This window comes from Colossoma macropomum, unplaced genomic scaffold (genome assembly GCF_904425465.1).
Source record: "Colossoma macropomum unplaced genomic scaffold, Colossoma_macropomum, whole genome shotgun sequence".
Lineage (NCBI taxonomy): Eukaryota > Metazoa > Chordata > Actinopteri > Characiformes > Serrasalmidae > Colossoma > Colossoma macropomum.
In genome coordinates, this window is record NW_023495296.1 from 65,035 (window position 1) to 91,615 (window position 26,581).

General features: G+C 44.4%; 1 protein-coding gene across 1 annotated transcript in view; it reads right to left on the minus strand.

Moving 5' to 3' along the window:
* LOC118801657 (glypican-6-like) overlaps positions 1–26,581 on the minus strand; it is a 226,642-nt gene that overhangs the window by 14,243 nt on the left and 185,818 nt on the right. The window contains exon 7 of the mRNA XM_036562019.1: positions 3,532–3,659. Within this exon, the coding sequence (XP_036417912.1) occupies positions 3,532–3,659 (128 nt within the window). The remainder of the gene's footprint in view (positions 1–3,531; positions 3,660–26,581) is intronic.

The window sequence follows — 26,581 nt, forward strand, 5'->3', positions numbered from 1 at the left end:
ATGGAGAGAGATGGAATGGGAGAAGAATGGAAAAAAAAAGAAAGATGAAAGAGCAACAGAGAAATCGAAAGATTTTTTCTCTTTGTCCCCTTGTCTTTTTTCTCTATAAATATATATACACACTCTCTCTCTCTCTCTCCATAAATATATATACACTCTCTCAACGTCCTGCAGGTTAGTGAGTACGGAGCGTGAATAGTGAGTGTGCAGGTTAGTGAGTTTTGAGTGTGCAGGTTTATAAGAAGTGAGCGTGCAGGTTAGTGAGTAGTGAACATGAGTAGTGAGCATGCAGGTTTGTGAATAGTGAGCATGTGTAGTGAGCATGCAGGTTAGTGAGCATGCAGGTTTGTGAATAGTGAGCATGTGTAGTGAGCATGCAGGTTTGTGAATAGTGAGCATGCAGGTTTGTGAGTAGTGAGCATGTGTAGTGAGCATGCAGGTTAGTGAGCATGCAGGTTTGTGAATAGTGAGCGTGCAGGTTTGTGAGTAGTGAGCATGTGTAGTGAGCATGCAGGTTAGTGAGCATGCAGGTTTGTGAATAGTGAGCGTGCAGGTTTGTGAGTAGTGAGCATGCAAGTTTGTGAGTAGTGAGCATGCAGGTTTGTGAGTAGTGAGCGTGCAGGTTTGTGAGCATGCAGGTTTGTGAATAGTGAGCGTGCAGGTTTGTGAATAGTGAGCGTGCAGGTTTGTGAGTAGTGAGCATGCAAGTTTGTGAGTAGTGAGCATGCAGGTTAGTGAGCATGCAGGTTTGTGAATAGTGAGCGTGCAGGTTTGTGAGTAGTGAGCATGCAAGTTTGTGAGTAGTGAGCATGCAGGTTTGTGAGTAGTGAGCGTGCAGGTTTGTGAGCATGCAGGTTTGTGAGTAGTGAGCGTGCAGGTTTGTGAGTAGTGAGCATGCAGGTTTGTGAGTAGTGAGCATGCAGGTTTGTGAGTAGTGGGCATGCAGGTTTGTGAGTAGTGAGGATGCAGGTTTGTGAGTAGTGAGCACGTGTAGTGAGCATGCAGGTTAGTGAGCATTCAGGTTTGTCAGTAGTGAGTGTGAGTAGTGAGGGTGCAGGTTAGTGAGTTGTGAGTGTGCAGGTTTGTGAGTAGTGAGCGTGCAGGTTAGTTAGTAGTGAGCGTGAATAGTGAGGGTGCAGGTTAGTGAGCAGTGAGCAGGAGTAGTGAGAGTGAATAGTGAGCGTAAATAGTGGGCATGCAGGTTAGTGAGTAGTGAGCATGCAGGTTAGTTAGTAGTGAGCGTGATTAGTGAGGGTGCAGGTTAGTGAGCATGCAGGTTTTAACTAGTGAGCATGCAGGTTTGTAACTAGTGAGCATGCAGGTGTGTGAGTAGTGAGGGTGCAGGTTAGTGAGTAGTGAGTGTGCGGGTTTGTGAGTAGTGAGCATGCAGGTTAGTTAGTAGTGAGCGTGAATAGTGAGGGTGCAGGCTAGTGAGTAGTGAGCAGGAGTAGTGAGAGTGAATAGTGAGCGTAAATAGTGGGCATGCAGGTTAGTGAGTAGTGAGTGTGAGGAGTGAGTGTGCAGGTTAGTGAGTTGTGAGCGTGCAGGTTAGTGAGTAGTGAGCGGGAGTAGTGAAAGTGAATAGTGAGCGTGCAGGTTAGTGAGTAGTGAGCGTGAGTTGTGAGCGTGCAGGTTAGTGAGTAGTGAGCGGGAGTAGTGAAAGTGAATAGTGAGCGTGCAGGTTTGTGAGTAGTGAGCGTGAGTTGTGAGCGTGCAGGTTAGTGAGTAGTGAGCAGGAGTAGTGAGAGTGAATAGTGAGCGTAAATAGTGGGCGTGCAGGTTAGTGAGTAGTGAGTGTGAGGAGTGAGTGTGCAGGTTAGTGAGTTGTGAGCGTGCAGGTTAGTGAGTAGTGAGCGGGAGTAGTGAAAGTGAATAGTGAGCGTGCAGGTTAGTGAGTAGTGAGAGTGAATAGTGAGCATGAGTAGTGTGTGCAGGTTAGTGAGTAGTGAGCATGCAGGTTAGTGAGTAGTGAGTGTGCAGGTTTATGATTAGTGAGCATGAGTAGTGAGTATGCAGGTTAGTGAGTAGTGAGAGTGAATAGTGAGCGTGAGTAGTGTGTGCAGGTTAGTGAGTAGTGAGCATGCAGGTTAGTGAGTAGTGAGTGTGCAAGTTTATGATTAGTGAGCATGAGTAGTGAGTATGCAGGTTAGTGAGTAGTGAGAGTGAATAGTGAGCGTGAGTAGTGTGTGCAGGTTTATGATTAGTGAGCATGCAGGTTAGCAAGTAGTGAGTATGCAGGTTAGTGAGTATTGAGTGTGAGTAGTGAGCGTGCAGTTTAGGGAGTGTGAGTAGTGAGAGTGCAGGTTAGTGAGTAATGAGTGTGAGTAGTGAGTGTGCAGGTTAGTGAGTAGTGAGCATGAGCGTGTTGTATTGCAGATGTGAGTGAGTAGTGAGCGTGAGTAGTGAGCGTGTTGTAGATGTGAGTGAGTTGTGCACTCTTCTCACAGTGCAGAGATAAGCCTGATCACTCTCACTCAGCTCCACAGTTAAACTCTTATCTGGATTAGAGGAATTCTCATCATTTAAAACCTCAGACTACACACATCAGCTTAACCACAGAGAGAGAGAGAGAGAGAGACAGAGAGAGAGAGAGAGAGAGAGAGAGAGAGACAGAGAGAGAGAGAGAGAGACAGACAGAGAGAGAGAGAGAGAGAGACAGACAGAGAGAGAGAGAGAGAGAGAGAGAGAGACAGACAGAGAAAGAGAGAGAGAGAGAGAGAGACAGACAGAGAAAGAGAGAGAGAGAGAGAGACAGACAGAGAAAGAGAGAGAGACAGACAGAGAGAGAGAGAGAGAGAGAGAGCCCTTCACTTCCTCAGTGTGGATTACAGTAAACCCTACATCTCTAAATTCACCACTTTAAACTCAAACGCTGCAGCTGCTCACGCGCTTCATCGTTCCCTTTATTAAACCACACTACTATAAAATAATAATACCACACAGCCGTTCACCATTTACCACCTGCCGTATTAATAACCGTTACCATTTATACCGTAATTACAGACACAGAGGTTTCTTTTAATTTACAGTTCATATTATTTTACAGAATAAAATGGAAATGACTGTATCACAACCATGAAAATGGGTTTAGAAATTACGTAACCATGGAAATGTGTAGATGGAAACGTCGCTTAAAATGGAAATGACTATCAGAACAGTGGTAAAGTGTTAACTATAGAGATAGGTGTATAGAAATGGTTGCAGACGTAGTGTAACCATGGAAATGAGTGTAGACGTAGCGTAACCATAGAAATGAGTGTAGATGCAGTGTAACCATGGAAATGAGTGTAGACGTAGCGTAACCATGGAAATGGTTGTAGCATTAAAGGGAAATCAGGTTATTGTAACCATGGAAAAGGGTGTGATAGTGGAAATCTGTATAGTGTAACCATCATAATGGGTGTGGCGTAACCATGGAAATGGAAGCCCAGTCGTAGAATCACCCATTTGCTCTTAACATCACGTTAAATCCGGTGACACGTTTTATGAACCTGGCCTAATTTGTGTTAAGGATGAAGAGCAAAGCCTTGCCTTCCTTTAGTGTGACTGTTCCAGCACTGTTCCTCGTCCTCGCTCGCTCTCTCTTTAGTGCAGATGGCGTCCGGCAGAGTCGACCAAAACTTCTTCGACTTCTTCAGCTTTTCCTTGATATCAATAACCTGAAAAAAATCAGAGAAATGATGAGAGATAAAGAAAAAAACAATAATCATGTGACTTTGATGACAAGGACTCTCATTCAGAGCTGCTTTTCATGTGGCAGAAAGCTTTTATCGATTTTTATCACAGTTAGCATTCAGGCTTTTACATGCCAGCGCTTTCATCTGAAGAAAATAGATAAATAAAGAAATAACAGTGAAAATGAGATTGCCATGGGGTCTGAACAGGCCTCCAGTATGAATTCTTTCTTTAGCCGCACTATGGATTAAATAGTTCTCGACAGCTCACTGAATTGGAGTGTAAGGCCTCGCTAACCTTGGGAGGGATGTGCAGTGAGGGATGGGCAGGCGAGAGGAAAAAAGAACAGAAAGAAAGATGGGAGAGAAGTCAGGAGTGGGAGAACAGCTCTCTCTGTCTTTATCAGATAACATCGCGGGCAGAAAAGCAGCGAGCAGATTGATTTTGTAGGGATTATTCCTCAGGTTATCTGTGAAAACGCAGCGCGCGCGGTTAGCCGTGTTATTTTCCACTGAGCGCTCTGCTAGCGTCTGATAGCTCGGCTGGGCCTCAATGTTTTTAAGAAAAGATCAGCTTTATTCCTCAAATCCCCTCATCCTCCTCAAACGCTCCCCGTTTACGGTCCACTTACGCGACACGGTCGCGGCTGTTTGGAGCAGCGTCAGTGGATTGTGACGAGCTTCACTCTGAATTCTGAGGTAGCGTTCGCTGCTCATAACTGCTGAAGATTATTTTGAAACATGCGAGCTCAGCTAGCTAACGCTGCGATCAGACAGTTTCCACAGCTCAGAGAACCGTTCCTCTGTTTCATTGTTCCACCTTAAATCTGCTGTCGCTCTTTCCCTTCACTGTGTTCATGTATGTGCGGCAGACAGAACTCTGTCAGTCTGTTGGTTAACATGAAGGAACACGTCGTAGGAAACGTCAGACTAGTCAGGAAAATACCAAAAATACTGACGTTAGACTTTTCGGCAGAATAGTCTCGTCTGATCCCGACATAACAGAGCTACGTTAGCTAAGTAGTGATTAGATATTCATGTCCTGCTTTGGGCTGCTTTAGTCCCTCATTGCTGTTGACTCACTTTCGTGCTGATACAGTACAGCAGTTCTTCTGGTTACTGTTAGAGGCCTAACCTTAATATAGCAGCTAGCTTAGCAATGGAGAAACAAAGTCAAGGTCTGTACAGAGACAGTTAGCGCTAATGTTAACACCAGTGGACCTCAGCTAACTGCTCAGCTCAAAGTACTTCACACAGAGAAAGGCATAAAAACAGCACAGAGCAAAAACAGAAAATAGAGAAATCACTGGACGATGAAGACGGAATAAAAATGACAGAAATAAGGTATTTGAAAAGGAAACATTTTAAAGAAAGGGTTATAAAATGATAATAAAGATAACATCTAATAACAAAATGGGCAAAACAATGAATTAATAAAATGAATTAAATTAATTAAAATTCAAATGAATTATTAGCATTAGTGACCACGGACACTTAGCATAAAAATGTAAATGAGCATAGACCTAATGTTACCATGGAAATGGGAATAGACTTAGCGTAGCCAGGTAAATGAGTGTAGTATAACTATGGAAATGGGTGTAGTGTAATTATGGAAATGGACAGGTGTAACCATGGAAACGAGTGTAGTGTAACCATGAAAATGAGTGTAGTGTAACCATGGAAATGGACAGGAGTAACCATGGAAACAAGTGTAGTGTAACCATGGAAATGGGTGTAGTGTAGCCAAGAAATTGGGTGTAGTGTAACCATGGAAACTATTGTAGCGTAACCATGTAAACAGGTGTAGCGCGCTGCTCCACCTGTCAGTGTTGTGGCTGTTGTTCAGGTGGATGTTTGTGGGTCAGTCGGCGCTGTAACCGTATTCCGTGATGTGGACGGAGGGCGGCGAGAGCCGACCTGCTCTGTTCGTCACTCTGAGAGTGGAGGAGGATTAAAGTCTGGAATCTGAAGAGCGCCCCGGTGGAAAGCCGCCTGTTTGGAGGAGACTCAGCGTCTCCTCGGTGATCGGAGCTGAACTGCAGGCGGATGCTAATTGATTTTATTAATGAAGAGCTCCACAGTCCACAGACAAACAGACTGATGCTTATCTGCCGTTTCTGAGGGACTCTGACAGTAGAGCTAATCAGTTACACACAGAAATGCAGGAGATAAGCAGCGCCGGCTCAGCGCTTCACCATCATTTCACACTGTAATTACCAAAGGCCTGAGCCGAGCACCAGTACTGAAATACTGATGCTGATCAATTATTAATGCGCAGGCAGTAATGTGGACCACTCAGTCTAACCCCTCACCGGCGTCCGCACAGCCTTTAACCTGCACAAACCCACACCGGCAGATTTAGCTCTTCATGCACGCGGAGTGAGCAGAAACCTGCACAAAGCATCTTTCATGTGAATTTATATTGTAGAGTAACCATGGTAACGGATGTAGACCTAACATAACAATTACAACGATTTAGAGTAACCATGGGAACGGGTATAGACCTAACATAACCATGGAAGAGTAACCACAAAAATGGGTGTAGCGTTCTCTGCTACTGCGTCATGTGTGGTACGCCAGAGAACCGGAGAGGCTTGGCCTGGATAATGAAGACTGCACAGAGGATTGTGGGAACAAAGCTCCCAAATCTGGACACAATGTATCCAAGCCGCCTACATAAGGGGGCTAGCAACATCATCAAGGCCTTAACCCACTCAGGTCACAAACAGTCCCCCTCCCATCGGGCAAAAGATCCAGGACCCCCCCCACACACACACAGCTGCTGAAGACTGAAGGCAGCAAATAGACCAGCCCCCCCCCCCTTTCTGTGTGTTTTTTCTCCTGCTGGTTTCTCTAAACTAGTGAGTTTACTTTTTACGTACTTACCAGAATTACACTAAATAAAATGAGTATACTTCACTTACACTGACAAGTATATTTGGCAATATATTTGTACAGAATCTTTTGATTGAGATCGAACACAAATTCCAATATCAAACTGTGTGCTTGATGTGTTTTGTTTTGAGCTGGAATGTTGATTGAGTTCTTCTGTTCGTATATCTTGGTATCATATACAATATTCGCTTGACATTTCTGATTTACGGAGACAAACATGTTCTGAATCCTAAGGTCTTCTGGTGAATTTTTAGATGTGTAGTGGTGGAGTTCATATTGACTAACTTCAGGTCTACTTCGTACAGTTAAAGGTATATTTCAAGTATAAAAACTTTATCTAAACAAAAACGTAGCGGTATGCTTTATAGAGCAAAATATATAAGTATTAAATTATGAGTGTTAGATTAAATTCATAAACAGAAAACAAACAATTATACTTACACTGTAGAATTAGAATTCTAATTCTAGAAAGTATTAAATCAGTAGTTTACTGAGTGTACTTAAAAGTGCACTTTCATAAACTAAAAAGTGGGATGGAAATATATAACTTTACACTAACAGTACTATAAGTTTACTTTTAGTGTAGTCCTAAAAGTTTCCTGCTCTTACAGCTGAAGTGTACTTAAAAGTATACGTTTATATACTAAAAGTGGCCAATTTAGAAGTATTGAAATAGTACAAGTTTACTACCAGTGCACTGATATGAGTATACTTGGTAAATATACCTGAATTGTACTTAAATGTCCTTAATAAAATTAACTTTAAATATACTATTTTTTTGTATCTTTGTTCAGGTACAGCATCTTAAGATCCTCGTTCACTCTGTGGACATCATGTGACCTTCATATTTCAGATGTGTGTTTAAAATAGTGTTATTGAATGATTAAAGTAATTAATACATTCTGATGAAGCTCATTGTGTCCACTGATCTAACAGTGCAGTGCTTTATAAAGGAAAACAAATCTTCATTTTAAAGTCTTTTTCATTTTGAGTAAATTGAGAAATGAGATTGATGGTGATTCATTGTTTGACAGCTCTAACTTTTATTATTATTATTATTATTATTATTATTATTATCATTATTGTTGTGATTATTATTATTAGTATTATTATTATATTATTGCTGTTGTGATTATTATTATTATTATTGTTGTGTGTGTAGCTGTAGGGCTGAAGGTGCGGCTGTGTTGAGTGCTGAAGCTCCAGATCAGGTGGTGTGTGGTTCTCCCGGTGGTGAGGTTATTAGGAGACGGTGTGTGTTCTGGAGGCGATGAGCTGCTTGAGCAGCATAAGCTGAGCGTTACGGAGGTGACAGAAAGCGGACGCTGTGAAGACCCAAGGGCCGAGCGCCACGGAGTCGCCCTGACAGCCTGTCTCTCTCTCTGTCTCTCTCTCCCTACTGCTGCTCTGTCCTCTCAGATCTGCTAATGCAGCGTCCAGGAACGGCCTGCCTGTTTCTCTCTCTCTCTCCCTCTCTCTCTCTGTCTGTCTGTCTGTCCGTCTCTCTCCCTCTCTCTCTCTCTCTGTCTGTCTGTCTGTCTGTCTCTCTCCCTCTCTCTCCCTCTCTCTCTCTCTCTCTCTCTCTCTCTCTCTCTGTCTGTCTCTCTCTCTCTCTCTCTCTCTCTCCCTCTCTCTCTCTCTGTCTGTCTGTCTGTCCGTCTCTCTCCCTCTCTCTCTCTCTCTGTCTGTCTGTCTGTCTGTCTGTCTCTCTCCCTCTCTCTCCCTCTCTCTCGCTCTCTCTCTCTCTGTCTGTCTGTCTGTCTCTCTCCCTCTCTCTCTCATGCTGTTCAAACAGCCTAACACCCTGAAGCACTATTACTACTTACCCTCTTCTTATGCGCTCATACTATAAAGCTTCAGCTGTATTTTAGAAGGAAGAGCTCAGCTCTAGTGTTTCAGGCCAAAAGCTCCTACATTCTGATTGATTTAGTATTTGTGTGGTTTTCTGCACCAAAATCATTTCTAACTCACCATTTTCCAAACCCTCTGTATCCAACAGAATCAGACAGACTGTGCCTTTAAAATTAATCTATGCAAATGAGCTCTGTTATGATTGGTTGCCCTGTATTGTGCCTCATTTAAAAACCAGCCTGGGCTGAAACTGCTGTAGACTGAATGGGTGGAGCTAAACTGCTGTAGGCTGAATGGGTGGAGCTAAACTGCTGTAGGCTGAATGGTGGGGCTAAACTGCTGTAGACTGAATGGGTGGAGCTAAACTGCTGTAGCTGAATGGGTGGGGCTAAACTGCTGTAGGCTGAATGGGTGGAGCTAAACTGCTGTCCTTCTGCAGGATTCATGGTTCCATCAACTGTGGTAGGTCGTCCAGGCCCTGAAGCAGCAGAGTATCCCCTCACCTTCGCACTACCACCACCATGCTTCGCTATGATGTTCTTACTGTGGAATGCTGTGTTAGCTTTACGCCAGATGTAACAGGACCCCTGTCTTCCTAAATGTTCCATCATCAGTCCACAGAACGTTACTCCACAAGGCTTCGGGGGTCATCAGTGTGTTTTTTGGCCAATGTGAGACGACCCTTTATGTTCCTCTTGATGAGTGGTGGTTTTCAGCTCTCAGCTCTGCCACAGATACCATTTTTGGCCATCATTTTCTGTAATGGTGGAATCCTGCCTTATCTGAGGCGAGCGAGGCCTGCAGTTCCTTAGATGTTCGTCTGGGGTCTTCAGGGACTGCTTTCTGAGAAGATTCACCACGGTCTCCGTTTGGAGATGATTGCTCACTGTGGTTCTACGGAGTCCCAGATCCTCAGGAACGGACTGCTAACTGTTCAGACTCGATACCTTTCGTTCTCTTCTTTTTGTCGCTGCTTGTTGAGATCTTTTGTCCGACTTCACGTTGCTGGAAATGTGATGTTTAGACTGAGGAGGGTGGGCAGCAATCAGGCCTGAGTGTGTCCAGCTCAGTTGATCCCAATTACAAACTAAACTGCATTAACTGGTTGAGTGAGCAACTAAGGGGGCCTTTGCTTTTTCACACGGACCAGCTGGTGCTGGAAAACTGTTTTCTTCAAATACATGTAATTATTCTATTAAAAAGCTTTTATATTAAACTGTGTGTGAAGTTCTGAGAAGAAAGGAGCTGCAGTTCTTTAAAAAAGTGGTTTTATATGGCTCTGAAACGGTTCCACTGTTCTTACTATTGACACAGAGCATTTTTTGGTACTTTACAGAACCCTACAACTGTTTGTTTATCATATTTACTTTAACAGATTAGACAAACATACAGACCTGTTGAAGGACCCACTGGACGGAAATGTTCAGGAGAAAACAAGGTGTAAATACAGCATGTTTACGCTACTATTTCTCCCTGCACTGAGACCGCTAGATGCTGCTACTCCTCTGAGTCAGAGAGAGAGAGAGAGAGAGAGAGAGGGAGCGAGGGAGAGAGAGAGAGAGAGAGAGAGGGAGCGAGGGGGAGAGAGAGAGAGCCAGAGAGAGAGAGAGAGAGAGAGAGAGAGAGGGAGGGAGAGAGGGAGAGAGAGAGGGAGGGAGGGAGAGAGACAGAGAGGGAGAGAGAGAGAGAGGGAGAGAGAGGGAGGGAGGGAGAGAGACAGAGAGGGAGAGAGAGAGAGAGGGAGAGAGAGAGAGAGCCAGAGAGAGAGAGAGAGAGAGAGAGAGAGGGAGGGAGAGAGGGAGAGAGAGAGGGAGAAAGCCAGAGGGAGGAGAGAAGGAGAGAGAGAGGGAGAGAAAGAGAGAGCCAGAGAGAGAGTGAGAGAGAGAGAGAGAGAGAGAAGGAGGGAGAGAGAGGTTAAGTCTCCCTGATGGAGCGCGGTTGGAGGCGTATGAATAAATAAACGCGCTCATGTTTCAGAGCCGTATTAAAATACATGCTCCATATTAAGAGGAGGACCTGCTAGCGGTAAGCCAGGCTGCACTGCGGCCCGGGCCAGCGCTAAGGGTCAGTCTGCGGATCATCTGACCGTCCACTGTCCAGACGCTCACACAGAGTCAGCATTACGACCCTCCACTGCCAGAACCTGAGCGTTAAAGATAGACGCCAGGGGCTAACTGCTAACTGCTAACTGCTAACCAGGGCTGGCCTAGACCTAACTGACCCTTTGTCACAGTGCAGACTGAGTGGCTTTGAATGACCTGTAGGGGACGCCGCCCATGATTAGCCTGCTTTGCTGCTGTGTAATCAGGCGCTAATTTCCGTACATCTCCCAACATAGCAGGCACATTAGCACCCCTAGTGGCCAGGAGTCTGTATTTTAGGTAGCTGTAGATGATGCTTTTTCTTCTTGGTATCGTAACTTACTAATTACTCAACTAATTTGATATTGGTTACTACCTAATTTAAGTCCTGGAGATGTAAACAGAGAGATTCAGAGTGGTTTGGTGTGAAATGGTTCAGAGGTCTTTACAGTGGTGGTGATAGGAACCAGGGGTCGCCATGACTACAACACAGATATAGACATTTTATTTACTATCCAGAACCACCAGTGAACCTACACGAGTCTTCTGAGTTTATATGGAATGTTGATGATGGAAAATAGTGGAAAATCTGAAATAATAAGTTTTCTTTGGGGACTATTTTGCCTCACAGCGCCCTGCATGTATCCCTCCACCATGAATGGAGTTTAAGTTCTCTAAACTATCATAAAACAGTGTTTCAGTCATCAGGCAGTGAATTCATAACCATTTCATGTAGGAACTTTCTGTGAGGAGCTTTTAGAGGTGGACGTCTGGTTCCTATCACCACCACTGTGAACAGTTCTGACTCGGTATGTTTCCATGATGAGGGCTGGTGATCACTGCAGTTCAGCATCTATGGATGTATATTTATGGTTTGCAGCTCCAGTAAAAAGTGTGTTGATGTCAGTTTCTGGTTTTTTCACTTCTTTGCTAACGCTAGCCATCAGCTGAGAGCGGTCAGACGTAGGCCGTTAGGTTTATGAAGACTTCAGTGGTGAGAATAGAGCCTTAAAATGTGGAACCTGCACCAATAACAATAATAATAGAGTAGATATCAGCAGTTGGGTTACTCTGCTAACTGTAGCATTGATGAGGCCTGGTATCAAATGATCGACAGCCTGGTACTGCTCCACAGCTTGGTGGTTGAGAACCTCTGTTCTAGATAACAGAGGACACAAACACAACCCAAACAACAAGAAACGATACTCACAACACAAAAACCAAACTCAATGCAATGGTGAGCCTTTGTAATTCTTAAAAATGTTACTGATTTTGGCATTTTTCATCTGAAAACATACCAAAAACATATAATTGAACCCTCCTGAGGAAGAGCACCTCATGTCTATGGGGTTTTATTAACTAACCGTGACGGAAATGAGTAACAGAGTGTTTTTAGCATAGAATCAGCAAACACACAAAAACGGTTAAGCAGCATATGAGGACATTATGGCCAAATGAACAGTTTACTTTAGGTTGAATTTGTGCAGCAATGCCTCGTTAACCCAAACTCCAATCACCGTCTTTTCACTATAAGAGTCCTTCCGTTAGCTAGTTAGCGGGCGGTTTAACAGATAAAGTAAGTTCATCTCTGTAGTGGACAGTGATGCGTCACCTAGCCGACTAAGATCACCTTTATTTTACAGGCTCATTGCACGTCTCAGAGTTTTCTCAGCTCTAATGCGGCTCAGCTCAGCTCCCAGCTCGATAATCATGCTAAACTGCTAAAGCGCGCTTTCCACAGAGGCTCCATAAGTGGGGCTGCTCCGAAGCTTCTCTCTAACTGCACGTTCCCGGTTGTCCGAGTGACGCAGAGTAAATAAATACTGATCCCGATGAGTGAGGAAACACTAACAGATGCTAGTTGTGCTAGTTTCTCCTGCAGTGGGAGGAGGCCGTGCTGCGGTGGAGTGTGTGTGGAGTCTCTGGCAACGCTAAGCGTTCCCGAGGGACGTAGCCGCATGCCATTAGCGCCGTTAGCGTCAGTGCCGCTGGCTGTGTGCTGCCGGCTCGTCCCCCGGGGAACAGCGACCCTTCAAATCTTCCCAGCAAACACATTGTCCTCTATTAGCGCCCGAGGTCAACGCCTCACGGTTCCTCTTGTGCCGGAGCCACTGTCAGCGCCATCACGGCCGGAGTCCACGCAGCGCAGCGCGGAGAGTTTATGAGCATTTAGGCTTCACAGATTGTTAAAACAGACACAACCAGCGGCTCTTTGAGGAGGTTTTACAGTGTAAACAGAACAGAAAGCAAACAAGTGCAGCTTTCAACAACAGAACGGGCTTCTGCTCGCGGAGCGAAACGCTGCATCTGAACGAGTCAAACAGCGCTTTCAGTGCAGAGCAAACGCGTCTCCAACGGCAACTCCAGACCGGCTGCGCCTGCATGGCTAATAAGTCCAGCACGTTCTCCTGGACGAACAGGCACTGCGCCTGTAATAGGAGTCAGTGGGAAGCTGCTTCCATTAAGCTTCTATGAGCAGTGTGATTGGAGCTGAAGAGGTTTTCAGATCTTTTCTCAAGGAGAAGAAAACAGCGGAATTAAATGAGGCAACAGTTCTGGTTGTACTAGGAGGAGTTCTGGTTTTACTGGGAGAAGTTACAGTTGTACTGGGAGGAGTTTCGGGGGGGCAGGAAGGAATTTCAGTTCTACTGGGCAGAGTTTCGGTGGTACTGGGAGGAGTTTCAGTTGTACTGGGAGGAGTTTCAGTTGTACTGGGAGGGGTTTCGGTTGTACTGGGAGGAGTTTCAGTTGTACTGGGAGGGGTTTCGGGGGGGCAGGAAGGAATTTCAGTTCTACTGGGCAGAGTTTCGGTGGTACTGGGAGGAGTTTCAGTTGTACTGGGGGGGGGGTTTCAGTTGTACTGGGAGGAGTTTCAGTTGTACTGGGGGGGGTTCAGTTGTACTGGGAGGAGTTTCAGTTGTACTGGGGGGGTTCAGTTGTACTGGGAGGAGTTTCAGTTGTACTGGGGGGGGTTTCAGTTGTACTGGGAGGAGTTTCAGTTGTACTGGGGGGGGTTTCAGTTGTACTGGGAGGGGTTTCAGTTGTACTGGGAGGAGTTTCGGTTGTTGAATGTCTCTTGGAGAGACGGCTGTGTTTACGCTGCTATAACGTGGCTCGAATGCGTCTCAGCTTTAATGCATTAATTGAGGTAAATTAATTACTTTTTATATTTAAGGCGCCTCAGTGCAACTGCAGCTCCATTTAAGGTGGAACGGAAAATTTAGATGAGAATCTGGTGAATAAGGAGCTTCATCTTTATATCTGTGTATGAGTTTAAGAGCTTTGTCAGTTTTGGAGCCTCTTTTATTAGTTTTTATAAAATCTCACACTGGAATGTTCTGAACTCTGGAGATGTGTAGGTCATACTGATCCACCAATCAGCTGATCTTCTCCTCGTAGTGTTGCTGGAGACTCATCTAAAGTGTCCACATATCTGTTCATGTGTTTGTGGTCATTCTGGTCAGTGTTGTTGGTGTTGATCCTCCTGCAGGGCTGTATCTGCAGTAACGGTGATGAGACGAGCTCCATCAGAGTTACAGCTCACCCACCAACATGGACACGGGCTCTTCTTAACGACGCAGTACGACACCATGAACATGAAGATCTGATCGAGAGGAGGCTTCTAGACTCGGACGTTAAAGGGTCAATGAAGGAGTGGACTCTCTGTTTCTGTGGAAACACTGTGGACCCTCGTCCTCGTCTGGCCTGGTTTTTCAGAGTGTTTTCTCTTTTCTTTTATGGCCTGAAGTTGTGGTGGGACATCATTAGCTCTGTCTGTGATCTCTCAGGCTGCTGGAGATTACAGCTGTACAGTGAGTTGGGGGTGGGGGATTTGGCTAATTGGTGGATGGGATTACCCAGCATGCTCTCTGCTGAAAAGGCGTCCCTGCGGCACTCTGTATACGTACGACTGGAAAGAAACCTTCACTCTGAAACAAGACTCGCTTGGCCTGCTGGTGTTTCTTATATTAAAGCAGAAAATAGCTTTATTAATTAATTTATCAGTTAATGCCCTCCAGAGTGTTTTAGACTCTTCTAGCTTTTACGGTCTCACTGCTAGCTGATCACTGCAGCCAACCACAGCGCTAGCTGTGCTTACATGGTTAGCTAATGTTAGCGCTAGCCTAGCTACTGCTAAAGGTTAACCAGCGTATAGTTGTGTTGTTTGTTAACCACTGAATTCACAGCTCAGCATTAATTTAGCTAGCTAGCAACATTAGCAGATACCTTTAGCCATGCTACAGTAGCTACTGGTACAGGTTGTGACATTAACTTAGCTAGCTAGCAACATTAGAGTAAATTCAGCCTTGCTAGCTGGCGGTGTAGGCCACAGCATTCATTTTCATAGCTAGAAATGTAGCAAATACCTTTAGCCGCGCTGCAGTAGCTAGTAAATTTGATGTTAACTTAGCTAGCTAGCAACATTGTAAGTCCTGTAGAGTAACTTCAACTATGCTAGCTAGTTGTGTAGGCCGCAGTGTTTATTTAGCTAGCTAGCAACATTAGCAAATACCTTTAGGTGTAGGCTACAATGTTAATTTAGCTGGTTTGCAACATCAGAAAACGTCTCAGAGTAAGTTGCCATAGTATTGGCTACAATGTTAACTTAGCAAGCCAGAAATATAAAACCACAAATTCAGGAATGCTACAACAGCTATTGGTTTTGGCTATGATGTTAACTAACAGCTAATGCCTTAGCGTATAACTTCAGTTATGCTACAGCAGCTAATGATGTAGCTATGGCATCAATGTAGCAGCATTAGCAAATCCCTGAGAGCTACTTAGTCCTTGGTACAGCAGTGAGTGGTGTTAGCTACTACGTTAGCTAGCTAGCACAGAGTATAACTAGCCATGATATGTAGGCTACAATGTTAAGTTAGCTAACTATCTATGCTAACCTTTCTCTTAGAGTAATTTTAGCCATGCTAACAGTGTAACAGGCTTCAATATTATTATTATTATTATTATTATTATTATTATTATTAATTAATTTCTATGTATTATTTGTTTGTTTGTTTATTTGTGACTGCTACTGGCTGCTAAATTTCCTTCGGGATCAATAAAGTATCTATCTATTATTTTTAGCTAGCTAGTAACATCATATCCCTTAGCTTTTCAACCAGATGCTAATCTTTACCCAGTTAGCAAAATTTGTCTGGCCCACTTGGTTTGTTCTGGCGTGGTATACGGCTCGGTCCTTGGCCCAGATCTGGCCCACACACTGTAGAACTAAAGGATGTGGGCCCAAATTTGGCCCCAGTCTGGCCCAGCTACATTGTTGGTCCACAACATTCACGGCAGAACTGTCCCATGAATGTAGACACGAGGCAACGCCGTGTGAAGCTGTCCAGGATCTGGCCCCGTTCTGGTCCGCATGCCTAGCATTTACCTGGTAGTCAACCAACAGTCATACATGAAAGCCAGAACTGGCCCAAAACTGTCTGCTGTCTGGGCAGACACCTGGTCTATCAGTGTGACCTTTGACCCACATACAGATTAAACATCATTATAAGTGAATAACCCACTCTGAATGCATGCTAACAGAGAGAGCACTGAGGGGCTGACTGGACTGGATCTGCACTGAGCGGTGGTCCTGAGGTTGCTGCATGATGTTTTATAATTCGGGGGGCTGAGGGGTCTTCAGAATGATCTCCAGTCCATTTTTAGCCTAGCATTAGCACATCCTGTGAGGGGTTAGATGACTTAGCACTTCTCCGGTTGTGCTGACGCTCTTCTCCACACCAGACGCTCCTCACGTTGCAGCGTCTAGCCGTCTGTTCGCACATCAAAGGAGCCGTGAACCGAGTGACCCCCGCTGGCCCCCCACAGAGCTGAAACACGACCCTGTAAACACGGCCCGAGACCCCCCCTTTACTGCCCTGTCTCCAAGGGGCTTCACAGCCAGATACATTCCTCACTCTTTCAGTCACACTTTATTTTAATGGTCCACTACTGGCTCACCTGCTAATGCTCAGACTGCTAACACTGCCTGGAGATTAGCAGCAGAGCTGGAGTCTGGATTAGGACTAGAACCAGGATCAGGATCAGGGTTAGGACTAGATTAGCACTTACAGGAGAATCTGCTGGATCTGTAGAGCAGCTCCATGGAGATCAGGGTGAAGAACACTGGAGTTCCCCTTTAAAGCGTCTGCCCATTGACTTCTATTATAGCGAGATCAGGATGAAGAACACTGGAGTTCCCCTTTAAAGCGTCTGCCCATTGACTTCTATTATAGCGAGATCAGGATGAAGAACACTGGAGTTCCCCTTTAAAGCGTCTGCCCATTGACTTCTATTACAGCGAGATCAGGATGAAGAACACTGGAGTTCCCCTTTAAAGCGTCTGCCCATTGACTTCTACTATAGAGTTAGAGTGGGTGAGTTGTGTTTGGCTGAAGGTAAATTAAGGAGAATCTGTAAAGCTCACAGACAGGTTCTTCAAAATAAAGTCTTGGGAAAAGCTGTGAAGGTCCTCCACAGTGCAGTCCGAGACGTTTAGCTTGTTTTGCTGTGAAATAAACATCAGACGGTTCTGCAGACACGCTCGTCTGTCTAGACGAGGTCCAGCTAATTGACAGAGACTCTGCAGTAAACACTGTAAACACCGTCTGTGTGGATCTGCAGGAGGCCTTTCGGTAATGACAGCAGTGCTAAAACTTTCTCACAACATCCTGAAAACAGAGATACGTAACATAATAAAAGTCCTGCACGCTCAGATTACTATATATCTATTCATATGTACGAAATACTGGCTAAAATCCAGATGAGCACTGTTAAAAAACACAAATATAAAGGTTCTCAGTTGTTACTTTTCTATTCAGTTATTCTAAAGACAATAAAGTAATAAATAAATAAATAAATATTAACTCTACTGCTATAGTATTTTCACAACCTTTCATTTGATGATTATTATAATAAGTGCACTGCGCTGCTGTACTGTTTTCACATTTAGTTAAATATTCATATTTATTCACAAACAGTAGCATAAATAATAAATGTATTGTGCTCTGTCTGTAAGTAAGAGCTGGAAAACACCACATAGTCTGAGTTATAATAAACTTTAAACTCCAGATATTGTTATTAGCACATAATTCATACCCAAATGGATGAACTCTAAGGGTATAAACTGCACGGCCTGGTGGGAAATCGCCCCTAACTGACTCAGCACTTGTATTCTACTGTATTTAATCCACTGTGGACCATTTACTAATGGTAAACATTTATAGATATAAGTTTATGTGTACAATACTGGAATGACTAACACTGTAAAACCGTCCTCATTAATCAATAGTAAAATCAGAGATATTAATATTCAATGTTCAGTAATTAATAATAAAGGAGTAAAAACGTGTATACTGGTGTTTACAGTGCTGGGTCAGCTGATGGAAAACGTTCTTTTGATCCTCAAATCAGTTAATCAATAGCCTTAGTGATCACACTGCAAGCTAGTCAGGAGCAGTTAGAATCTGATTAGCCTTAGCATAGCAGACTCCTATTAGGATATATTCATTATTTACAATAGCACAGCTAGCAGAGTTGATCCATTACGACTGATTACGTTTATCGAACTGTAATGGATTTCTTTACTCATTATTTACTAATCGTGATCAATCACATCCAGTTGTGTAGCTAATCACAATTAATCGTGTTACTCTGTGTAGATAATTGTGATTAATCATGGTTTTTGTAGTTAATGAGATTAATCAGATGTTGTGTAACTAATTGTGATTAATCGTGTTACTCCATGTAGAACTGTGATTAATCACATGGTTTTGTGTAGCTAATCACTATAATCACATTTTTTGTGTGGTTAAACAGCGCCCTGCATGTATCCCTCCACCATGAATGGAGTTTAAGTTCTCTAAACTATCATAAAACAGTGTCTCAGTCATCAGGCAGTGAATTCATAACCATTTCATGTAGGAACTTTCTGTGAGGGAGCTTTTAGAGGTGGACGTCTGGTTCCTATCACCACCACTGTGAACAGTTCTGACTCAGTACGTTTATCTAGAACAGAGCGTTTCACACCAAACCACTCTGAACCACTCTGATTACATCTTAACCACTTAATTATGGAGAGAATCTCAGAAACGTGGTTAGTCTGATGTCTCTGTTCCTCCTCAGGTGAGTCCAGGTGCTCCACTGTTTCCTATGAAACGGTTTCACTGAAGGACGCGGCGGTCAGTGGAAGGACACGGGAACGTCTGAAAAACTCTCACATCTCACCAGGGAACTGAGCCACATCCCCCCACCACCCCCACCAACACCAGCCCCCCCGCCCACCCACACTCACAGTGCTTCCAGGCACACAGTGTAACTCCAGCCTGCTTCCATCACCAGCACATCCCAGAACTGTAATGATATACAGTATATATGATACTCTACCAGTGAAACACACAACACACTGCTTTTAAAGGACTCTGACCATCTGTGACCTGCATTATATAAAACATCTCTGCCCTCACTCCACATATCATATTTCATTATTTACTCACTTCTACATGAGTTTCCTTCTGTACGCACAGAATCGAATCTATTGTGTTGAAACTGCACTGTTTAAAAACCATAACAGACCAGGTTTGTCTTATTTACAGACAGCACTAGCGGCGCTAGCATAGAGGCCCAGGTGTGTCTTGTACTTTAATGTTAAATCAGGCAGACCTTTCATGCCAGTTTGTGGAAAAATCACCACCCGCTAACTGCATTTCACATTTGCTAGGCCTGCTAAGTCAGAATTAGCTGTGCTAGCAAGTGGGTTTAATGTTAAATCAGGCGGTTCTCAAAGCCACCACTGTTTTCAGAGCGGTCTGGACCCGGACAGGACTTAGCGCTAGCGTTAAAGATCTTTTAGCAGCTGTTAGCTGTTGTTAGCTAGTTCTGCATTCGCTATAGGGGTAGTTAGTAGCTATGCTAGCAAATTTAAACCCAGGCAGACACAACAGCTGATAGAGAGAACTGACATGTGACAGAAATGACATGTGGTCACTAACACAAGCTCATCAGGATAACTGCATTTAGCATTTGCTAACCTTTGCTAACGATGGCTGATTGCTAACTGATGTGTACCAGTGCCTTTGGACCGTATTTATCGTTGCTGCCCAAAGAAAAACACGTATCTCCATTTTTCTCAGTTTTACATTTCTGCATTACATTGTTGCGTTTACCTCCACTTTTAATGACCAACAGGCCAATAGAAATGCTCCAAATTAGCTTTGGCTAAAAGCTCCTCACATCACCTCACACTGAGAGGAGAACGTTCCGTTTTGGAGCTGCTTGTTGTTCTTTAGACAGTCACAATACGCTGGTGTTGCTAATCACTTTGCATTCAATAGGACTGCTAGTAAATACTAGCTATGCTATCAAACTGACCATTTAAAATCAGGCAGACAAAACAGCAGCTAAAGTGTTTGACAGGATGGACAGGTATGCAGGATTTGGCACAACACCGGGACACAGAGCGGCTTTGTGTGTTTGATAGTAATCTGAGGAGCCTGATGTTCGCTCACATTGAGGTCTTCTAGGCTAGTTTGCAGACAACCCCTCCTTTGCTAACTGTATTTAGAATTGTAATTAGAATAATTTGAATAACTTTATCCCTTATTTTCCCACTACTGCAGCATTGCTAACATGGCTAATCTAAACTAGCTGTGCTAATAAATGGACTTGATGCTGGAGCTAACGTAAACGACATGTTGCTAACATTTCAAGATATTTTTAGTTCTTCCGTTCTAAATTTGTTTCATTTCATTAATATTTTCTATTCCAATAAAAACTTTTTTGTTTTTATTTGATTAAAATCTTATCACTGTATTTGTTTATTTTATTTTACTTTATTACTTTTTTCTTAATTCATTTTAATTAAATTAATTAATTCTTAAATGTTCTCTTATTTTTTCCATTTTTCTTGTTTAATTTACATGTGAATTTGTTCATCCAGTTCTGTTCATTTTAGTTTAAACTGATTAAATTCCATTTTAATTTCTTTTTAATCCTTTCGTGCTGTAAAAACTCAGCTGCAAGTGAAAACGTTTGACTGATTCATTGGTTTCTGAGGAAAACTCCTCAATCACTATGCGTACAGCTGTTTATCAGAGCTATATTTGCATCCCTTCGTTACTAGGATTTAGCATTTGCTAAGTACTGCAAAGTAGCTGTGCTAACAAAGAGGATTCATTTTAAATCGGGTTGATTGCTGCTAAAATACTCCTGAGCTGTTTTAACTGGTTTTCAGCTGATTGGGAGCAGCCTTGTGTCTCCTTGTGTAACTGGGACCTGATGCTAACACTGGCTATTGATAATGTGGTCACTAACAGTGTTTAAGGTCACTCAGGCGAGGCTTCAGACAGGTTTGCTAAGTGTAAGGCTGTGTGTGTCCAGACTGCTGAATATTTACGTGCCTTATTCTCAGCTACTGCGTTTAGCATCGTTAGCACTAGCCGTGCCAGCGAGAGGGCCTGATTCTAAATGAAGTGGACGCCTTTGCTTCCAAATGGGACGCAGGATGTGGACGGGGACGCAGATTTCTGCCACCGCTCCCAGATTCCGAAAGCATCCGAGCGGATGACTCTGTGTTTTACAGCGCTCTGGATCTGGCGCTAGCGCTAACCGCCCTCTCAGGACCGACCACAGCTATGGTCATTCTTTTTTTACAAGTCCCTCTTCACCACATCCTTGTTATTCTCAGTGTTTAACACAGCCAGCATCCACCACCAGTCCATCAATCACCGACCGCTAACGCCAAGCAGGCGGGCGAACGCCAGGCTCGGCGCTAAATAAGCCGGAGTTACGACCCGAGAGTGGGCAGGGCGAGGTTGCGCAGCCACAGAGGAGGCCGGATCGCTGTTATTCCGAGTTCCTCACAGCAGACGTCATTCTGAAACATTTATATAGTCATTAAACTGTCATCGTTCTCCAGCCCGGCTCTCTCGGACCGTCGGGGTTTTGGCACGCCGGAGCGCGAGCGGATCCTCCGGGCTGAAAGTTGACGTGCGCTAGGAGGACAGCTGAGAGGTTCCTGGCGGCACTGGAGGGAACGGAGCTCCAGCTTCTGGCCTGAAGGATCAGGAGCTGTAATTGAATTTTTCTATTTTATGCCTTTGTGGAGCCGTCCAGAACGTTCTGGCAGGGCGGGCGCCGCGGCCGTAAAACTTCTTCATTATTTTGGAGCTAAATTACGTTTGGCGTTTACAGACAAAAATGTACCCCTGGCAGCCGTTTACACAACACCGACAAATCCAGCCCCGGTCGGATCTGCCGCTTCCTGCCAAGTCCAAGTTAAATTCTTCTGTTTTATAATTAGAGCGCGGCTGCAGGAAGGCGTTTTTGCGTTTTTATGGCTAGCGAGCGAGTCCATCAGCAGGCTGGCGCTGATTCGCTGAGGAAGCAGTGAGGGGGGCAGAACGCGAGCAGAGAGTAAGTGAGTTTCTCCCCTGCAGATGCGGCTTCTAAATGAGTTTTTAGAGGGTGCGTAACTGAGGTTTCCATATTCATTTCCCTGATTTCCATGTTTCCGCTCTGGGCGAGCGCTAGCGGAGCACAGTTCACACTCCTACACGAGAAACCCGAGCGCACAAACGCACGAGAGCGATGCTCGTGGTATCTAATGACTGTCTCTCTCCATGCTTTTTGTACTGGGCATAACAAAATCAGGCCCAGCTAATGATATTTGCCTCTCTCTCAGAAGAAGCCTTTTAAAGGGCTCTGGGAGAATTGGCCTGATTTAGCCGCTCATTAGCATCCGCATTCAGATACACGGCCCTTTAACCCCGAACAGACCGACCGTCTGGACCAAATACCACGTTCTCGACAGAGCACGGCCACTTCTGATCTGCATGAGGGGAAATGGAGGTTTTTACTGGGAAACTAGAGAGATTGGGTTGTACAGGATATCTCTCTATATATATTACAGCATATAGGGGTGTTTATTGAGGCTGTTTATGGACTAATATCTCCTATTATAGCATATAGGAGTGTTTATTGAGGCCGTTTATGGACTAATATCTCCTATTCTAGCATATAGGAGTGTTTATTGAGGCAGTTTATGGACTAATATCTCCTATTATAGCATATAGGAGTGTTTATTGAGGTGGTTTATGGACTGATATCTCCTATTCTAGTGTATAGGAATGTTCACTGAGGTAGTTTATGGACTAATATCTCCTAATCTAGCATATAGGAGCATTTATTGAGGTCGTTTATGGACTAATAGCTCCTATTCTAGAGTATAGGAGTGTATATTGAGGTCATTTATGTATTAATATCTCCTCTTATAGCATATAGGAGCATTTATTTAGGGCCATTTAGGGACTAATATTTCCTATTATAGCATATAGGAGTGTTTATTGAGGTCGTTTATGGACTGATATCTCCTATTCAAGCATTTATTGAGGTGGTTTATGGACTGATATCTCCTGTTCTAGCTGAAAGAAGTGTTTAGGAATGAGGAACGTAATTTCGCTTCACTGTGTACTTTTGTTTGTTGAGGTCGTTTATGGACTAATATCTCCAATTCTAGCATATAGGAGTGTTTATTGGGGTCGTTTATGGACTAATATCTCCTATTCTAGTGTATAGTATTGTTTATTTAGGTTGTAGATGGACTGATATCTCTTATGGCAGCATATATAGCCGTTTATAAAATGGGGAGAGTTTAAGGAATCATAACAGTAATTCTTGCTGACATCAAAAGACGTAATTCATAACATCAAACAGCGCAGCTTCCAGGCTTCACTATGAATAAATATAAAAATAAATGAGATGAAAAGCAATTGCTTTTCATGATGGGCCTCAAATGGGCTGTCTGAGGTGCTGTATGCGTGGAGGCCTGAATCCGTACCCTGCGCTCGTCTCGCACACGTTCCTGCGTAAACACGGAGAGCAGCGTGTCGGGTAATTAGTCAGAGAAGACGTTCAGGACGGCCCTGAGAAATCCGCCTGCTGGAGCGACGCTAAATCACCGTCAGAGCCGCGTGGACGCTTCACTCGCTCTGGATCATCACTGAATTATTAACCGGCTCATGTTTAACAACCGGGAGGAGGAGGAAAGACGAGGCGCTGCGGGAAAAATCAACATCACCACACAAAGCTACTCTCGCGCTTTTAAACACGTACCAGATCTGGTGCAGCGGGCTGGCCGACTGTACGCTAAAATATTTACTCTCCACGGAGACGTGAGGAAAGTTTTATCAGCCGCTTTACATCATCATAAAGACAGACTTGGTCCTACAGCAGATACATATGTAATTTAATACAGATGCACTTCATATAATTGTGTATATATCAGTGCAAATCTAATTCTTCTAATCTTCTGATTCTGTTTTCAGCCTTAAAGCTTTGCTTTAGGTCACTTATAAAAAGGACTCTTATTTTGGCCTTGGCTTTTATTCTTTAAATGCCTCCCCATGACATCATTTGTAGTGCTGGGTTCTGTAGCAGTTCTTTCAGCTCCAGAGTGCATGCTAATGTTGCTAACAATGAATGTAAACCAGTAGGCACCAAGTGGCACAATGCTAATTGGTGGTTGTTCACTTTCAGTCATTATTAGCAGCATTAGCATCGAGTCATTCCTTCAAGAGTCGCTGCATTCAGAATTAAGATGTACTAGATATTACTGAAGTCTCAACAGCCGAACCCGGAGCAGGATTAGCGCGTGGAGAACTCATCCTGCTTTCCTTTAACCGTTGTTGACTCGTGACTCTGGAGTCAGAGCTCAGCCTCCTGTCCTCGTGCGTCTGAGTGAACCGGTTTGTGGTCGACGCCGATGCTAATGCAGTCTCTAAACCGCTCTGTTCCCCTGTGTGGGTTCTCACTCCCACCGGCCATTAAGCCCACTGCCCACATCTACATTAGCCACGAGCGCTGGGAGCTAACGAGACACTAATGACTGCGGCTGGAGAGCGCAGACAAAAGAGCCGCAGGAAAATTAGGACTTCAGAGGAGCATAAACAAAAGATAAAAGTGTTTAGCAGAAAGAAAACATGGGGATTGCTGCAGGCGTGGCGCTCGTCCATCCCAGGGAGGTAATCTGAGTGGGTGATGGAGGGGCAGTGTTTGAAAAGAAGCAATTTCACCCCCCCCCCTCCCCCCCCCGCACGAGCTAAAAATATAAATAATGAGGGACAGCAGGGAACACACTCACATTTAGGGGTCTGACAGAAACAAGGAGAGGGGCAGCTGTTTGTGTGTTCAGTGGGAAATTCTCCTCTGGGTGTGCAGTCAAAGTTAACGAAGACTTACGGAAACAGCGAATTCCTTACTCCTCCAGGTGAGGATAAAATCACCGAGCACTGCTCATCATCACTGAGGCCTTCACAGACTGGAATATTTAAAAAATGTCACATTTCAGCCCACCTTTCTGTTCCTGATCACAATGATTAACCTCATTACTGACCGTCAGATCAGTATAAACCATTATTTCCATTCATAGATGATCAGATAAAGCTGTGATAAACGCCGGTGCTCCAGGGGGCGCTCTCATCACCACAGGCTAATTAATTATGATTAATTAAAAGTTTTTATCCAACATTGTACCCAGCAGGATTTTACCGGCTAACCTAAACTGTGTTGGGGTGGGCGGCGCCATGCCCCGGACCCTCAGCATCACTAACTCCGCCCCCAGGGGTGAACACTTTTTCACAGCACTGTAGGTACAGCTAACCCTCAAATCACAGACCTGCATATCTGACCTCTTGCTCTGTCCAGCAGTGGACGCTGACGGTGCTCAGAGCGAGGAGAGCACGCTAACGCTAACGCTACCCCGTGGCTTTGTGCTGCAGGATCACAGCTCACGGTTCTCCCTCTCAGAGCTCCTGCGCTCCACTCGCCCCTCCTGAAGACTGTGTTAGCGTGTTTTTCTCCGTCACGCTCCCCGAGCAGCACCTCCATTCTAACGCAGGTCATGCACACAATGATGAGAATAAATTGGGTGTAGGCTAAAGGCCCAGGAGTATTGTTTCTGACAAGCGCAGTCCTGGAAGAATCAATGTAGCTCTAATACTACAGCAAAATGGGCCCAGAATACGCCTCCATTTCTCTCCTTTTATTGGAGGAATACGGGCCGCACTGCAGCAGCGCACCAGCAGCTCTCGACCAGGCGGTCAGGACGCCCCATCGGGGACGCGGATCGTTTTCAGGGATCGGGAGATGGGCCTTCAGTTTCTATAGCACTTATTGAGAATTACTTTTTCCCAGAAATCTCAGTGTTCAATGATACCATGACATTTTAGACTCCACACACTGTAGACACTGACAGTGAGCTGCAGCCCCACGAAAGCACATCTCTACATGGCATAGACGGCACAGCAGCGCTTAGCCAAGCAGCTAACCCAGCCAAGCTAGCATCACTAACCTATTACAGGACTAACTTTCCTGAAAGAGCATAAGAAAGGGTAAACATGGTATTACCATACAGCAGCGCTTAGCTAAGCAGCTAGCCCAGCCAAGCTAACTTCACTAACTTATGACTATAAACATTACATGATTAGCTGAGCTAAGCAAACAAAACAGCCAAAGGTACAAAGGGCATCGCCGTAGCACAGTGTTTGACCAAGCAGCTAACCTAGCCAAGCTAACTTCACAAAAGTATGTGTGTCAATATTCCATGATTAGCTAGCAAAGCACACAAAAAAGGGTAGACATGTCACGGATGGTGTTAGCGTACATCAGTCCTCAGCCAAGCAGCTAAACTAGCCAACTTTGCTAATTTGTGAGCATCAACATTACATGATAAGCTAACTATCCTAAAAGCATACAAAAAGTAAAGAAGGCCTAGACGACATCACTACACAGCTGCACTCATACGCCAAGCTAACATCGCTAACGTGTACATGTATCAACATTACATGATTAGCCAACCATGCAAAGCAAAAAACCCTGCTTTCCACGCTGGTCTGAGCTGGTCACCCGGCACGGTCCTACTGGTTGACCAGCGTATCAACATCCAAAACACAACTAAACAACAATATGGTAAACAACCCTGCTGTAAATAAACTGTATCCAGATGCTTTGGCTGGCTTCTTAATGGGATCTAAAGGTGTCCTACACATTTACGAAAGATGGTTCTTCAAGAGTTCTCTTGTAAAG